Source organism: Oncorhynchus keta, chromosome 22 (assembly GCF_023373465.1).
Source record: "Oncorhynchus keta strain PuntledgeMale-10-30-2019 chromosome 22, Oket_V2, whole genome shotgun sequence".
In the NCBI taxonomy this organism is placed as follows: domain Eukaryota; kingdom Metazoa; phylum Chordata; class Actinopteri; order Salmoniformes; family Salmonidae; genus Oncorhynchus; species Oncorhynchus keta.
Genome location: NC_068442.1, coordinates 27,924,346 through 27,941,182, shown reverse-complemented (window position 1 = coordinate 27,941,182; position 16,837 = coordinate 27,924,346). Strand labels below are relative to the sequence as shown.

The window sequence follows — 16,837 nt, the reverse complement described above, 5'->3', positions numbered from 1 at the left end:
GGAACTCTATTGGAGGGTTGCGACACCATTCTTCCACGAGAAATTCCATCATTTGGTGTCTTGTTGATGGTGGTGGAAAACGCTGTCTCAGGCGCCACTCCAGAATCTCCCAGAAGTGTTGAATTGGGTTGAGATCTGGCGGCTGAGACGGCCATGGGATTTGGTTTACATTGTTTTCATGCTCATCAAACTATTCAGTGACCACTCATGCCCTGTGGATGGGGGCATTGTCATCAAAGTCATGGTAGACAAAATAATGGCCTGCTTATTATTTTTATACATGACCTTAAGCATGATGGGATGTTAATTGCTTAATTAACTCAGGAACCACACCTGTGTGGAAGCACCTGCTTTCAATATACTTTGTATCCCTCATTTACACAAGTGTTTCCATTATTTTGGCAGTTACCTGTACAACTCTGCCGTTCTATTCCTCATCTTTTTCACCTTATTTTCTTATATATTTTTTTCTCTTTCTCTAAATCCTCAATCAGACATGGCCTAGCTCCCATCAGTAGAAAGGTCAGAGCAGAGAGACAGGGCTCACTGACAAGGAATGAGACATTTCCACCAAGAGTAGGCTCACATGTCAGGGAAAGGAGATGGGAGAGGTGGGTCATGGAGAGGAGAGTGGGTTAAGAAAAATACATAAAACAGTCATCCATGGGTTAGTGTATCATCGTAAAACCCATTATGCCGTAATCCATTCTCATTTCCATTATAACACAAAACCACACAAACAGATTTCCCTATACGTTGAATGGTTCAGGCGCACTGAATCAGACGGCACTAAATGTTTGAATTAAAGATGGAAACATAAACCTTAATTTATTTGTCGTAATCCATTAATCACCAGATTGGATCCACTGAGCCTGTGCATGCATTATTCATAATGCATCAGTGATTTAGGAAATGTAAATGCAAATAGCACCTGTAACCTTCACACAGATTACAGGCTCCTTACATGCAGTGGACACGGATTACAGGGTTTCAAAGGGCATGCATGCAGGCAGGCAGGCAGGCAGGCAGGCAGGCAGGCAGGCAGGCAGGCAGGCAGGCAGGCAGGCAGGCAGGCAGGCAGGCAGGCAGGCAGGCAGGCAGGCAGGCAGGCAGGCAGGCAGGCAGGCAGGCAGGCAGGCAGGCAGGCAGGCAGGCAGGCAGGCAGGCAGGCAGGCAGGCAGGCAGGCAGGCAGGCAGGCAGGCAGGCAGGCAGGCAGGCAGGCACAGACAGACAGACAGACAGACAGACAGGCAGGCAGGCAGGCAGGCAGACAGACAGACAGACAGACAGACAGACAGACAGACAGACAGACAGACAGACAGACAGACAGACAGACAGACAGACAGACAGACAGACAGACAGACAGACAGGCAGGCAGGCAGGCAGGCAGGCAGGCAGACAGGCAGGCAGGCAGGCAGACAGGATTCCACTCTACGTGAGTGAACCTACTTTCTGCAGCCCAGTGCTCCTGCTCCCCAGCCTGCTGTGGTGCAGTGGGCTAAGCTGATTACATCTGTTGGTCTAGTGCAGTGGTCACCAACCAAAAGCAAGCCGAGATCTACCGCTAAGATTTTGTTTAAACATGACTTAAAACATTTAACATAGACCTAATACATTATTATTATTACATTACATTATTACATTATTCCACGTGATCGTTTAGTCACAGTAATTAGGCTTCTCCAAGCTCTGATGCTGTTGATAGTCAATAAGTAGCCTACCAAACTTGCTAATAGTCTGGTACTCAGCACTCTATTGTCCCTCTAATCAATCTGACATCAATACAATGTCATTTAAATCTAATCAAACACTTCATGAGAGCCCATGAGATCATGTTACGCAACATTTCTATAGGCTATGCAAATGCTCGAGAAAACAGACTGGTGGCCTCTGCTAAAAATAGGAGGATCCCACCAGCTTTCTATAGGTTAGGCCTACTGTATTTATTTCTCAACTTTCCTAATATTTAGCACATTGCTTGTATTTACAACAGGTGTATAGCCTACCTGGCTGGCATGAAAATGAACCACAGGAAAAGCTTCCTCCCCTCACTATTTAAGTGCATTTATACAGGTGCATGATAATGGTCCATTCTAAAGCAAAACAAAATTCACAAATATATGATTTAGTATATGTAAAGACAAGATTAAATCAAGAATAGACAGATCGTGACATAATTAGCCTATCAACTTGTGAAATATATACAGTACCAGTCAAAAGTTTGGACACACCTACTCACTCAAGGGTTTTTCTTTGTTTTTACTATTTTCTGCATTGTAGAATAATAGTGAAGACATCAAAACTATGCAACAGCACATATGGAATCATGTAGTAACCAAAAAAGTTTTATTTTATATTTGAGATTCTTCAAAGTAGCCACCCTTTGCCTTGATGACAGCTTGGAATTAGTAGGTGTGTCCAAACCTTTGACTGGTACTGTATATTTGAGCAGCTTCCCCCTGAAAGGTCTGTGCACGGCCCTGGTACAGTAGCCTACTAACTCCCTGACCCACTACTAAAGTCTTAAATCTTCATCTGTTTCATGGAATGCTGATGCTGAATGTCATCCTGTTGTGGAATCATCAGGGGGTTTAGTAGAGGTTCATAAGAAAGGCAATTAGGACTAAATGAGGGGGGTGTCTTATTGCTAGGAGCTGCATAACAATGTATTATAACACAACGTTGTGGCTGCAGGGGCAGCAGTTGGCATTGTGATGCTGTAGAAGTACCCCCCTCGCCCCTCCTCCCTCTCTCCATGCTTCTCTCTCTTCTTCCCCATGCCCCTCTCTCCCGCTCCTGCTCTTCAGTTGACCCTTTCACTCGCTAGCTCGTCTCTGCTGCCAACAGCTTTGCATTTCAAATGACGATCAATTCTCTGGACCGGCACTGTCCTTCTCTGCCATATTGACTGGCCAATTCCCAGGTAACTAAATCGCTAAGCCCGCCCCTAACTCTGTCGCACGTTGGCGATAGCTTACACATGAGTGCTTGATCGATGGGCGGCCATTAACACTGCCAAGGCAGATCAGCCAGGAGATTTACGAGGCCAGGGATGGGACATTTTTGCAGAAGGAACAGCCAAAACACACACACACTCTCGCCGTCTGTCTGTCTGTCTGTCTCACAGCTGCTCAATTTGACCCTCTCTTACCTCAACTGTATTGTATGGAGCTAAACATCTTGCACTAACTATTGCTCATGACACATGCAGTTGCAGTACATCAATCCATAATGTACTCTCATACACCTGCATATGCACATCACACTGAGAGTGAGGAAACTGAAACCAGGCCTTGAAATGAAAAGATGGCCTGCTTAGATCTCACACTAACTTGTCCCACATTGACCAATACACTGTATACTGTAACTACAGGCCAAGACATACAGTACCAAGACAATGGAAGAAACTGGAACAAGAAGAAGATGGGACAAACATGGAAATGAGATGGGGATAAGAGAGGGTGGGTGGGTGGAGGAGAGGAGGAGGGAGATGTCCATAAAGACAAATAGAGTGATGAAGAGAGGAGAGAAGGACAGAGATAGAGAGATAGATAGAGAGATAGATAGAGGGAGAGATAGAGGGGGGGAGAGCCGCCAATCTATTTGGCATGTGCAGCCACTAGAAAGAGCCAAGAGAATAATAACTAACAGCAGCTCCTGGCTGAGAGAAGGCTGCTGCTGCAGGTCCACTGTCACACAGAGACAGAACAGCATTCTCACACGGTCTCAGAGAAGGTTTCACACACACATTGAAACACACACACATACACGCACCCAACTCCATTTTAGCACAGTCCTATTCAATACTGAGCATTCCCACACTGAGCATGTACATGAACACATAAGCATGTGCACAAACGTACAAAATGCAAGAGCACCCAGTCCTCCCATAAGATACCATTATCGCACAAATACTGTATAGTGACACAGAGATTGATGGGGGACAGTAGAAGAATATAAGTGTTGCCCTTTACACACTCTCCTCTAAAAACACACATAGGCACACACGAATACTCAATCTTCTTGAAGAGTCCCCTCCCCCCTCCTCTGGAATTTTCCGGCATGCACACAGTGCCATTGGAAGAGAAAATATAAACGCAACATGCAACAATTTTCTATAAGGAAATCAGTCAATTGAAATAAATTCATTAGGCCCTAATCTATGGATTCCACATGACTGGGCAGGGGTATAGCCATGAGTGGGCCTGGGAAGGCGTAGGCCCACCCACTTGGCAGCCAGGTCCACCCACTAGGGAGTCAGGCCCAGCCAATCAGAATGAGTTTTAAGGGCTTTATTGCACACAGAAATACTCATCAGAAATGCTCACTAACAGGGATGTAACCAAATTTGTGCACAACATTTGAGAGAAATAAGCTTTTTGTGTGTATGGAACATTTCTGGGATTTTCTTTTCAGCTCATGAAACATGGGACCAACACTTTACATGTTGAGTTTATATGTTGTTCAGTGTAACTAAATAATGGACAGTTGCAATGGATGAAACCTGATGATGGTTTATTTAGTCTAAAATATGCATAGGAAAAAGAGACACTTTTTATATATAATGTTTCAATTGATATTCATATTTCTACCGGTAGCTGTTTGTAGCAGAAATATAATATTTTCTGCTGAGCTGTCAGTTGTAAACAAATGGATGTGTCAGCTGACTGCTGGATTAAGATGCTTCCATAGCTCCAGTGGAAGTGTGTGTGTGTGCGTGTGTGCGTGTGTGCGTGTGTGGGTGTGTGTGTGTGTGAACTTGGAGGGTGAGGGGAGACACCATCACTCTAAACACAGATAAAAGAATGCCTGAAATCTGCTGAGAGCAGCCAAGCTGGGGAGATCAATGTGTGTGAATGTCTTTGTGCTCACGTGTGTGCGTGCCTGAATGCCTGTGTGCATATGTGCATGCACGTGCATGTGTGAATTATAAATAGGCTACATCGATTTGCACTGTAGTATATTTGTCTTTTAACCAGTTTGATGGCTGTGTCCTATTACCAACCCTGTAAGTGTGTGATAATGAATTGTGGACCTATACAGTATACTGAAGATGTACGTGATAGACACAGAAAGGGGAGGGAGGTTGATGGCTTACTGTTGCCCAGGCAACTCACACAAATAGCCATGGCCTGATCCGGGTTATTGAAATGCATAGGCTTGCCTTCGCACCAATTATTAATATGTATGTGAGCATCATCTATGACAAGCGCCAAATGTCAGGCTTCTGACGGGGATATATCAGAGGGCTGTGAATAAAGCCTATGAAGACGTCCCATTTAACCCCCATCTTTCCTGCATAGGGTTGCAAAAGCTACCGGTAACTTCCCGTAATCTTCAGTAATTTAGGTAATTAACAGAAAATCTATGGCAATCTATCGTAACTATGGTCATTTATACTTGAATAACTTCATATTTAGTATACATTTTTATTTATCTGTGTCCATATTGTCCATGAGTTTTTAGTAGACAGACCACATGGTTCAAGAGAAAATAGCAGAATTAATGAAAAAAGCATCTAATCAACAATGACATTATTTTCAATTATCCCTGCAACTTGTCCAAATATTGACTTTTTTCTCAACTGGCAATAGTTTGGAGCCAAAACATTGACAACAAATACATATTGACATATTCGAATAAATAAGTGTAAAAAAAAGAATAGAAGAAACCCTCATATTAAACACCAATGGTACTCACTAAGTTGATCATTTATATTTAAGATCATTTTGTACAGATTTGTCATTCTATTTTTAATTTTTAAATCATCTTATTGAATTATTTCCTTTATTTTTTAAAAGTGTTACGGCCACACAGACGGCCAGATATAGTGTAATTACAGCCACCGATGATAATCTAAAGTACCCAAAAGGGCCACTGGATGTCTTGTGATAGGTTACGTAAAATTCTTGAAAGGTACCAGAATTCTTGTAGTTTACTGTTAAAACTTTAAATATTCCAGTAATACACCCTCCCTTTGCAACCCTAGTCCATAGCTGCCTGACTACTGGCATGGAGGGAAGGAGAGGGGCGAGAGAGGCTGCAGCTGAGCTGAGATGTGCCCTTGGGGAGACTCAGCTCATGTCAGATATAGCAATAATCTATAGTGGTGCTTCATTCTCAATTGGCCATATCATGTATCCATGTACACTGAACAAAAATATAAACGTAACATGTAAAGTGTTGGTCACATGTTAAAAAGATCCCAGAAATTTTCCCTACGTACAAAAAGCTTATTTCTCTCAAATGTTGTGCACACATTTGTTTACATCCCAGTTAGTGAGCATTTCTCCTTTGCAAATATATTCCATCCACCTGACAGGTGTGACATATCAAAAAGCTGTTTAACCAGCATGATCATTACACAGGTGCACCTTGTGCTGGGGACAATAAAAGGCCATGTCTCACATTTCGAGGGAGTGTGCAATTGGCATGCTGATTGCAGGAATGTCCACCAGAGCTGTTGCCAGAGAATTTAATGTTAATTTATCTACCATGAGCCGCCTATACAATGTCATTTTAGAGAATTTGGAGTTATGTCCAACCAGCCTCACAACTGCAGTCCACGTGTAACCACGCCAGCCCAGGACCTCCACATCCGGCTTCGTCACCTACGTGATCGTCTGAGACCAGCCAACCAGACAGATGATGAAACTGTGGGTTCGCACAACTTAAGAATTTCTGCACAAATTGTCAGAAACTGTCTCAGGGAAGGTAATCTGCGTGCTCATCGTCCTACCAGGGTCTTGACCTGACTGCAGGGATGAATCCCGGTTTCAACTGTACTGGGCAGATGGCGTATGGCGTTGTGTGGGCGAGCGGTTTGCTGATGTCAACAATGTGGACAGAGTGCCCCATGGTGGCAGTGGGATTATGTTATGGGCAGGCATAAACTACAGACAACGAACATAATTGCATTTTATATATGGCAGTTTGAATGCACAGAGATACCATGACGAGATCCTGAGGCCCATTGTCGTGCCATTCATCTGCCGCCCTCACCTCATGTTTCAGCATGATAATGCACGGCCTCATGTCACAATGATCTGTCCACAATTCCTAGAAGCTGAACATTTCCCAGTTCTTTCATGGCCTGCATATTCACCAAACATGTCACCCATTGAGCATGTTTGGGATGCTCTGGATCGACGTTTACGACAGCGTGTTTCAGTTCCCACCAATATCCAGCAACATCGCACAGCCATGGAAGAGGAGTGAGACAACATTTCACAGGCCACAATCAACAGCCTGAAGGAGATGTGTCGCACTGCATAAGGCAAATGGTGGTCACACCAGATACGGACTGGTTTTCTGATCCACGCCCCTACCTGTTTTTAAGGTATCTGTGACCAACAGATGCATATCTGTATTCTTAGTCATGTGAAATCCATAGATTAGGGCCTAATGAATTCATTTCAATTGACTAATTTCCTTATATGAACTGTAACTCAGTAACATTTTTGAAATTGTTGCATGAGCACGTTTATATTTTTGTTCAGTGGATGTAGGGGAGATTAGACAGAGTTGAGCTACCCTTGTTTCTAGGAAACCATACACAAAATGTATAATTTGACCAAATATTTAGGAAGTGGTCATCATTTCAAGTAGTCTGTGAAGGAAGAAACCACATGGAAAAGGTACAAGTGAGGTCAAAATAAACAAATGAATGTATTGTGTAAGAGGTTTCATGATGCTTGTATTTAAACCAAAGTGGATCATTTTAAGATTGTTCCATGAGTTGGGGTCTCTATAAGCTTCAATATGAAGTCCTAAAACTAGCATGAAAGTGCCTCCGTGTAGCTGTGTGGGCTAATATACTCATAATGTTTGCCTTGGGGTAAGTTGAGGTGGTGGTAATACTTCATTCAGTACAGAAATTTGTAGGCGGCTAAACTTACCCTGTCCTGTGACTCAATTTACCCCATACCTGGGGTAAGTTGTGCCAAAAGACCACTTCTGGTAAAGCTATGAGTTCAAATGTAATGTTTAGATGAATTCTGATTATTCCAGGGATACACAACATCCTAAAATATGTAAATATCTTTGTTAGAAAGAATACTATATTTCCCTTGACGGTGATGCTGAATGTAAAAAATGGATCAATTTACCCCACTCTCCCCTATTGCATGAATTCATGGTATATTATGAATGCATGTGCATACAGCTGCATGCATTCATTTGGGCTCCCGAGTGGAGCAGAGGTCTAAGGCACTACAAACACCCTGGTTCAATTCCAGGCTGTATCACAACCGGCCGTGCTTGTGAATCCCATAGGGCAGCTCACAGTTGGCCCAGCTTCGCCCGGGTTTGGCCAGTGTAGGCCGTCATTGTAAATAATAACTTGTTCTTAACTGACTTACCTAGTTAAATAAAGGTTCAATTAAAAAAAATACAAATAAACAATTACATGTTTTTATTTTTTATTAATGTATACTGTATGTCCATATGCCAACTTGTACTGTATTTAGGACATGCATATTCCCCAAATGTATGCATCTTTTAAAAAGCATTCTATACTGTAAACTACACTACATGATCACAAGTATGTGGGACTTCCGACACAGATGGCCGCTTCGCGTTCTTAGGAAACTATGCAGTATTTTGTTTTTTGATGTATTATTTCTTACATTGTTACCCCAGGAAATCTTAAGTCTTATTACATACAGCCGGGAGGAACTATTGGATATAAGAGCAACGTCAACTTACCAACATCACGACCAGGAATACGACTTTCCCGAAGCGGATCCACTGTTTTGTCCATCACCCAGGAAAATGGATCAGAACCCAGCAGGCAACCCAAAACAACGGTGTCGCAGAAGGGGCAGACGGAGCAGTCTTCTGGTCAGGCTCCATAGACAGGCACATCGCTCACCACTCCCTACCATACTACTCGCCAATGTCCAGTCTCTTGACAAAAAGGTAGACGGAATCCGAGAAAGAGTTGCCTTCCAGAGAGACATCAGAGATTGTAATGTTCTTTGTTTCACAGAAACATGGCTCACTCGGGATACGTTATGAGTCGGTAGCCACCTGGTGTCTTCACGCATTGTGCCGACAGAAACAAACATCTCTCTGGTAAGAAGAAGGGCGGGGGTGTATGCCTTATGATTAACGAGACGTGGTGTGATCATAACAACATACAGGTACTCAAGTCCTTTTGTTCACCTGACCTAGAATTCCTTACAATCAAATGCTGACCGCATTATCTACCAAGATAATTCTCTTCGATTATAATCACAGTCGTGTATACCCCCCCCCCTCCCCCCAAGCAGACACATCGACGGCCTTGAAAGAACGTAATTGGACTCTATGTAAAACTCTGGAAACCACATATCCTGAGGCTGCATTTATTGTAGCTGGGGATTTTAACAAGGCTAATCTGAAAACAAGGCTCCCCAAATTGTATCAGCATATCTAATGCGCAACCTGGCTGGCAAAACTCTGGATCATTGTTATTCTTACTTCAGCGATGTATACAAAGCCCTCCCCTGCCCTCTTTTCGGAAAATCTGACCACGACTCCATTTTATTGATCCCAGCCTATAGACAGAAACTAAAACAGAAAACGCCTGTGCTCAGGTCTGTTCAACGCTGGTCTGACCAATCGGATTCCACGCTTCAAGATAGCTTCGATCACGTGGACTGGGATATGTTCCGCATAGCGTTGGACAATAACATTGATGACTACGCTGATTCGGTGAGCGTGTTTATTAGAAAGTGCATTGGTGATGTCGTACCCACAGCGACTATTAAAACCTTCTCCAGCCAGAAACTGTGGATTGATGGCAGCATTCGCGAGAAAACTGAAAGCGTGAACCACTGCTTTTAATCAGGGCAAGGCGACCGGAAACATGACCGAATACAAACAGTGTAGCTATTCCCTCCACAAGGCAATCAAACAAGCTAAGTGTCAGTATAGAGACAAAGTAGAGTTGCAATTCAACGGCTCATACACGAGAGGTATGTGGTAGGGTCTACAGTCAATCACAGACTTCAAAAAGAAAACCAGCCCCGTCGTGGACCACAATGTCTTGCTCCTAGACAAATTAAACAACTTCTTTGCTCGCTTTGAGGACAATACAGTGCCACTGACACGGCCCGCTACCAAAACCTGTGGGCTCTCCTTCACTGCAGCCAACGTGAGTAAAACATTTAAACGTGTTAAGCCTCGCAGGGCTGCCGGCCCAGACGGCATCCCTAGCTGCGTCCTCAGAGCATGCACAGACCATCTGGCTGGTGTGTTTATGGACATATTCAATCAATCCTTATCCCAGTCTGCTGTTCCCACATGCTTCAAGAGGGCCACCATTGTTCCTGTTCCCAAGAAAGCGAAGGTAACTGAGCTAAATGACTATCGCCCCGTAGCACTCACTTCCGTCATCATGAAGTGCTTTGAGAGACTAGTCAAGGACCATATCACCTCCACCCTACCTGACACCCTAGACCCACTCCAGTTTGCTTACCACCCCAATAGGTCCACAGACGACGTAATCAGACTGCACACTGCCCTATCCCATCTGGACAAGAAGAATACCTAAGTAAGAATGCTGTTAATCGACTACAGCTCAGTATTTAACACCATAGTACCCTCCAAACTCGTCATTAAGCTCGAGACCCTGGGTCTCGACCCTGCCCTGTGCAACTGGGTCCTGGACATCCTGATGGGCCGCCCGCAGGTGGTGAGGGCAGGAAACAACATCTCCACCCCGCTGATCCTCAACACTGGGGCCCCACAAGGGTGCGTTCTCAGCCCTCTCAGCCCTCGGAGGGTCAGGAAAATAACCTCACACTCAATGCCAACAAAACAAAGGAGATGATCGTGGACTTCAGGAAACAGCAGAGGGAGCACCCCCTATCCACATCGACAGAACAGTAGCGGAGAAGGTAGAAAGTTTTAAGTACCTCGGCGTACACATCACGGACAAACTGAAATGGTCCACCCACAGAGACAGCAGGGTGAAGAAGGCGCAACAGCAGGAGGCTGAGGTTGAAAACACTCACAAACTTCTACAGATGCACAATCGAGAGCATCCTGTCGGGCTGTATCACCGTCTGGTATGGCAACCGCTCCGCCCACAATCGTAAGGCTCTCCAGAGGATAGTGAGCACAACCCATCACCGGGGGCAAACTACCTGCCCTCCAGGACACCTACACAAGGACAACAACCACCCGAGCCACTGCCTGTTCACCCCGCTATCTTCCAGAAGGCGAGGTCAGTACAGCTGCATCAAAGCTGGGACCGAGAGACTGAAAAACAGCTTCTATCTCAAGGCCATCTGACTGTTAAACAGCCATAACTAACATTGAGTGGCTGCTGCCAACATACTGACTCACCTCTAGCCACTTTAATAATTAAAAATGGGATGTAATAAATGTATCACTAGCCACTTTTAACAATGCCACTTAATATAATGTTTACATACCCTACATTACTCATCTCATATGTATATACTGTACCATCTACTGCATCTTGCCTACGTCGTTCTGCCATCGCTCATCCATCTATTTTTATGTACATATTCTTATTAATTCCTTTACACTTGTGTGTATAAGGTAGTTGTTGTGAAATTGTTAGATTACTTGTTTGATATTACTGCATGGTCGGAACTAGAAGCACAAATATTTTGCTACCCTCGCATTAACATCTGCTAACCATGTGTATGTGACAAATAAAATTTGATTTGACCTGCGTGCTTTTGATGGTGTTTGATGGGGTTGAGGTCAGGGCTCTGTGCAGTCAAGTTTATCCACACCAATCTCGACAAACCATTTCTGTATGGACCTTGATTTGTGCACGGGGGCATTGTCATGCTGAAACAGGAAAGGGCCTTCCCCAAACTGTTGCCACAAAATTTGGAACACAGAATAGTCTAGAATGTCATTATATGCTGTAGCGTTAAGATTTTCCTTCACTGGAACTAAGCTAGCTCGAACCATGAAAAGCAGCCCCAGACCATTATTCCTCCTCCACCAACTTTACAGTTGGCATTATACATTGGGGCAGGTAGCGTTCTTCTGGCATCTGTCAAACCCAGATTCTGTCAGACTGCCAGATGGTGAAGCGTGCTGCCATTGTGCATGGTGATCTTAGGCTTGTGTGTGGCTGCTCGGCCATGGAAACCCATTTCATGAAGCTCCTGACGAACAGTTCTTGTGTTGACGTTGCTTCCAGAGGCAATTTGGAACTCGGTATTGAGTATTGCAACTGAGGACAGACGATTTTTACACGTTACGCACTTCAGCGGTCCTGTTCTGTGAGCTTGTGTGGCCTATCACTTCGCGGCTGAGCCGTTGTTGCTCCTAGACGTTTCTACTTCACAATAACACTAGCTCTAGCTGGGCAGAAATTTGACGAACTGACTTGTTGGAAAAGTGGCATCCTTTGACGGTGCCACATTGAGAGACACTGAGCTCTTCAGTAAGGCCATTCTACTGCCAATGTTTGTCAATGGAGATTGCATGGGTGTGTGCTCGATTTCACACACCTGTCAGCAATGGGTGTTGCTGAAATAGTCTAATCCACTAATTTGAAGGGGTGTCCACATACTTTTGTATATATAGTGTAGCACGCTATCTACAGTGGCATTGACAGAAAACACTGGGGAAAAACTGCTATTGACGCTATTATATTCTACTTACAGTAAATGTACAGCATGCTGTAAGCAAGCTATCAGTTAATCAGTGAATTACTAATAACAAATGTTAAATCCATAATATCAAAGGAGGAATGACTAAAAAGCCACAGATATGATTGGTGAATGACATGGTGTTTAGCATCTAAGCCTTGCAGCATTGGAGCATTGGGACCCCTGCTACTACTGGCACTTCCTGTTCACCTAAGCATGCTTAACTCTACGGCCTGATCCCATGCAAACATCAGTTTAATTTCCCCCATAATATGGTTGACTGGAGGAATTAATACATCAAATACATCAGGAGGAAACTCTCCACAGGGACTCCCAGTCTATTAGAATTTTGGCAGGCCAACGAGGAAATACACCCATCACCCAAGCAACAACATTGGATGCTTTGACAAATCTGCACTCCCAAAAATAATACACAGAATCAAATGGATAGCAGACGTTATACTGAAAGCTATAATGTTGAAATAACAACGGTATTACACTATTACTGAAAGAATAATAGTGTACAAATGAAAACAATCTGTTGGACACCAGCCATCTTCCAAAGAACCCCCATTTCTAACATGATTTCTATGGGAAATCTTGAATAACACCTACGCAATGGAAAAGTGTGTGACAATGATTTGTCCACTGGATTGGGTGGACAGTCACACCCAAGTGACGTGTGATGTTGATTTCCCATTGACGTATTAGGCAGCCAGGTGAAAGGACTCAGACTGGTTGGCATGAGGTGCTGGGTTTAGTCATGGCGTTCATGAGACTTGTCATCCTGCATGCACAGAGAACAGCTGTTGCCATCAAGCCCAGGCCCCAAGACATGGGAACTGCAATCTGGACTGTGTTTGTTGAATACAGTGCAGAGTATATCTAACTGAGGGTGAAACATACATTAAAAACCAAACCAACAACCCCCACAAGCTGAAACTGTGTACAGTCTTACTCAAGACAATAACACATAGCCTAATACACTGATTCATAATGTGCAGTACCATTGGCTCAAACACTCTGCAAAACAAACAAGGAAGTAAAGGTTGTCCATTACATCGCTCTAATGGCATGAGGCTAGTTAGCATAGGTGATAATGTTATATATCCAGATGATCTACAGGCAAAGAGGCCTCTATACAGTATATCTCAGTGTATAGGAAACACCTCTGTAATCAGCCCTTCGCTGTGCCAAGGAAAACTAGCATATATTTCAGTGTTCGTAGAAGTGTGACTTGCAGCACATTCTACTCCCTAAACCTGACACGGGGAAAACAATGAGCTCTGAATTTCAAGAATCATGATTTTTTTTAAAACTCGGCACAAACTGGTGGGATTGAGATGCGTATTGCAGAAGGATGCTTCCCATAGGTTGTTACAGCATGCCATTTCAGATATCTGTGTGCATAATAACACATGCCAAGCTAGATAGAACAGTACTTGCCGAAGGAGACCTGAGTCATGGCAATATCTATAATACACAAGTCCAATACACATCAAAGGATGGAACTGTTACCTTTTGTTATTATTAGACAACAGAATGAAAAACACAACTGCATATCCTGGTTACATGAAGCCTTAAGTGTCCAAGACCAATTATTTTGGCATTACACTCAAAATATAGCCTACAGGTGGTAACATAATTGCAGTAAAGGTTTAACCTAATACTTTGCAACTGACAAAACTCAGGCTGCAACGTTGGCACTACTATGCCCATCCCAGTCAAATGTGACCGGTTGACAAGAACAGCCTGCCAGACCAGCAAGCAGTGTGTGTTAGGCCTTGCACGCCTAGCGTGTACATTTTAACAAATGATAAAATTATAACAGTGGAAGTGCAATGATAACACAAAGTAACTGCCTTAGCAGCGAAAGGAAATGACACTTGGCAATGGCAATATTGTATTGCTGACATCTCTCTGTAGGCAGCGAAAGTTCATGCCAGATGTAACATCATTACATGGTTGTCTTGCAATAGAGGATTTAAATAGTAACCTTTAAATAACACTTACCGGAACAGACATCTTGTGATGTGTTGTTAAGAGACTACAAAAAAATGTATAGGTTATTTAATTAATAAGCTGTAGGGTACTTTTTCAACAACAGCAAAAAAGCTATTTTCTTCAGGACGCCTTCGATGTCAGCCTTTATTCCATGTTTTTCCTTTGAAATGCATCTACATCAGTGTCAGTTCTCCGTTTCGGTTGAGTTGGGAATAAATGTAAGGGATATGGTGGGATTTTCCAAGCTAGGAGCAGCCCACCAAATGCGGCGCAGTCCAGCTCATGAACGTCCAGAGCTCCCGTCTCCAACACACCGTAAACACTCTCCTCTTGTTCTTCTATGTCACACGTTTCGTTAATTTTCCCAATAATCCAATGTAAAATATAATTTTTTAAATCGCAACTTTGCTTTCAGTGTCAAACAGAATGAAAAAAAGATTGTCTCCAGTCTTGCGCCTGCTGCGTGTATCACTGCTGCTGCACGAAAGACCGCTGCGCTCTATACGGTTCTAATGGAACCGTCAAGTTTTGTTTAAAGGGATGGTCTCCCGTTTTCCACCATCGAAAAGAAGAGGCAGCAATAAGATTAAGGTTTTTTTTCGTGATAAGGCCTGCCCTACCTTATCATGTTAAACTCATGCTCTCCTAAATAAATCTATTGAAATATATGCAGAATCATTTCTGAGCTCCCCAAGGTTGCCACTTAAAGGGAATGTCTACATTGTCGTCGGCTATCGTGGGTGAATTGTCCAATAGGCCAAGATACACTTATGGTCATGTATCCACATCTGAAGGTTAGGATGTTGTCAAATGTATTGCACCAATTAATGTGAAGTTTAATAAATGGAAAATATACCTATACAATAAAGTGGCCTAGGTTGAAGTGTAGGTTTCTTTTGAAGTGATTTTGGGATACCTTTTGCACAAATCACCTTATGCACTACTCTATGATCAGCCTCTCTCCAAATGCATAAATTAACACTATGGACCATAAAAAGCACTTTCATGGTAGGAGATAAGTTGTGCTAAGAAACAATGACAGTGTACAGGCAACACCTCAGAGAAGGTTTTAGTAAAAATGCATTGTGACTTTTTATGAAGATGTATGACCCCTTTAATTATCCGGACTAAATAACAGTCCGTTTGATGCATTGGGAGACATAACATTATAAGCCTTGTTATTAGACATAATGGTTCAAATATGCTTATAACAACGTATAAAGAAGTGTTACCAAAGCCTCTGGCTGGTGTTACCAAAGCCTCTACCAGAGCTTTTAGTGTTTGGATAGCAGGGAGGGGAAGGCATCCGGACCATTTGCTCCTGCTGTTATTTGAGATTCTTGTGTTAGTGATTATAATTATCCTCCCAAAGGTGTTGGCTTTTTAAAATCAACTTCTCGGTTTGAAACGATGGTATTTGGTGACAGACAGCTACACATGCCTAGAGGTGAAGAAGGGAAATGTGTGTCAGATATATCAGGCATTCCTAGCGGCAACCTAAGGCTCAGCCAACCACCTATATGTGGGAAACCACTGGGGGCCTCTTTTAGGGGTTTAAATTGGGATTTTATAGGAGTTTAAGCCAGGGTCAGAGTGTGCGTAAAGATTTGCGTTTCAAGTTAAGGTAAGGTTTGAAATTAGGGTTAAAGGTTACAGTTGGTTTTTCACACTATAATAAGACTTCCTTCCCTTGACAAAAGCACAGCAACTGTATATAATCTAAATCGTTGTTTCCCAGCCAACTCTCTCTTCCATACTCCTTTAACCTGTTCTTTATCCATCCTCTTTGCCTTTCTTCCAATCTATTTTTACGTCACGGTCAAGCACAGGTTGTGCAGATGAGAATAGTTCAACTACCACCTACATACAAGGGAGGTGAGAGGTGAACAGTGGTCAAGTTAAACTGAGCATAAGAAACGGTGACACAGTGAGTGAGTTTAAAAGGCATTTGCAGGGTAACAGCATGGTGGAAGTGAGCAGTCTGTGTAGGAAAGAGACAAGCTGGGAGAATTACTTGGGGCTCCCAAAGTCGCTTAACCATCCAAGAGAAGTAACAGAAAAGAAATAAGGGCAGAAGGTGTATTTGACTAAAAATGAGGATGACTTGCTCTCCACAGCTCTGGAGAGTGCACTGGTCTCTCTCTCGGAGTGTGTGTGGGTGGGTGGGTGCGGGAGCAATTGAATAAAGATGAGGATGACTGCTCAT

General features: G+C 43.3%; 1 protein-coding gene across 4 annotated transcripts in view; it reads right to left on the bottom strand.

The window, feature by feature from the left end:
• Positions 1-15,129, bottom strand: part of LOC118400852 (breast cancer anti-estrogen resistance protein 1-like) — a 119,251-nt gene extending 104,122 nt beyond the window's left edge. For 3 of the 4 annotated variants that reach the window (XM_052474978.1, XM_052474982.1, XM_052474980.1), the window contains exon 1: positions 14,641-15,129. In XM_052474978.1, the coding sequence (XP_052330938.1) occupies positions 14,641-14,652 (12 nt within the window). In that variant the 5' untranslated portion in view covers positions 14,653-15,129. The remainder of the gene's footprint in view (positions 1-14,640) is intronic. The other variant, XM_052474979.1, reaches the window with a different exon arrangement.
• Positions 15,130-16,837: the final 1,708 nt, after the last annotated feature.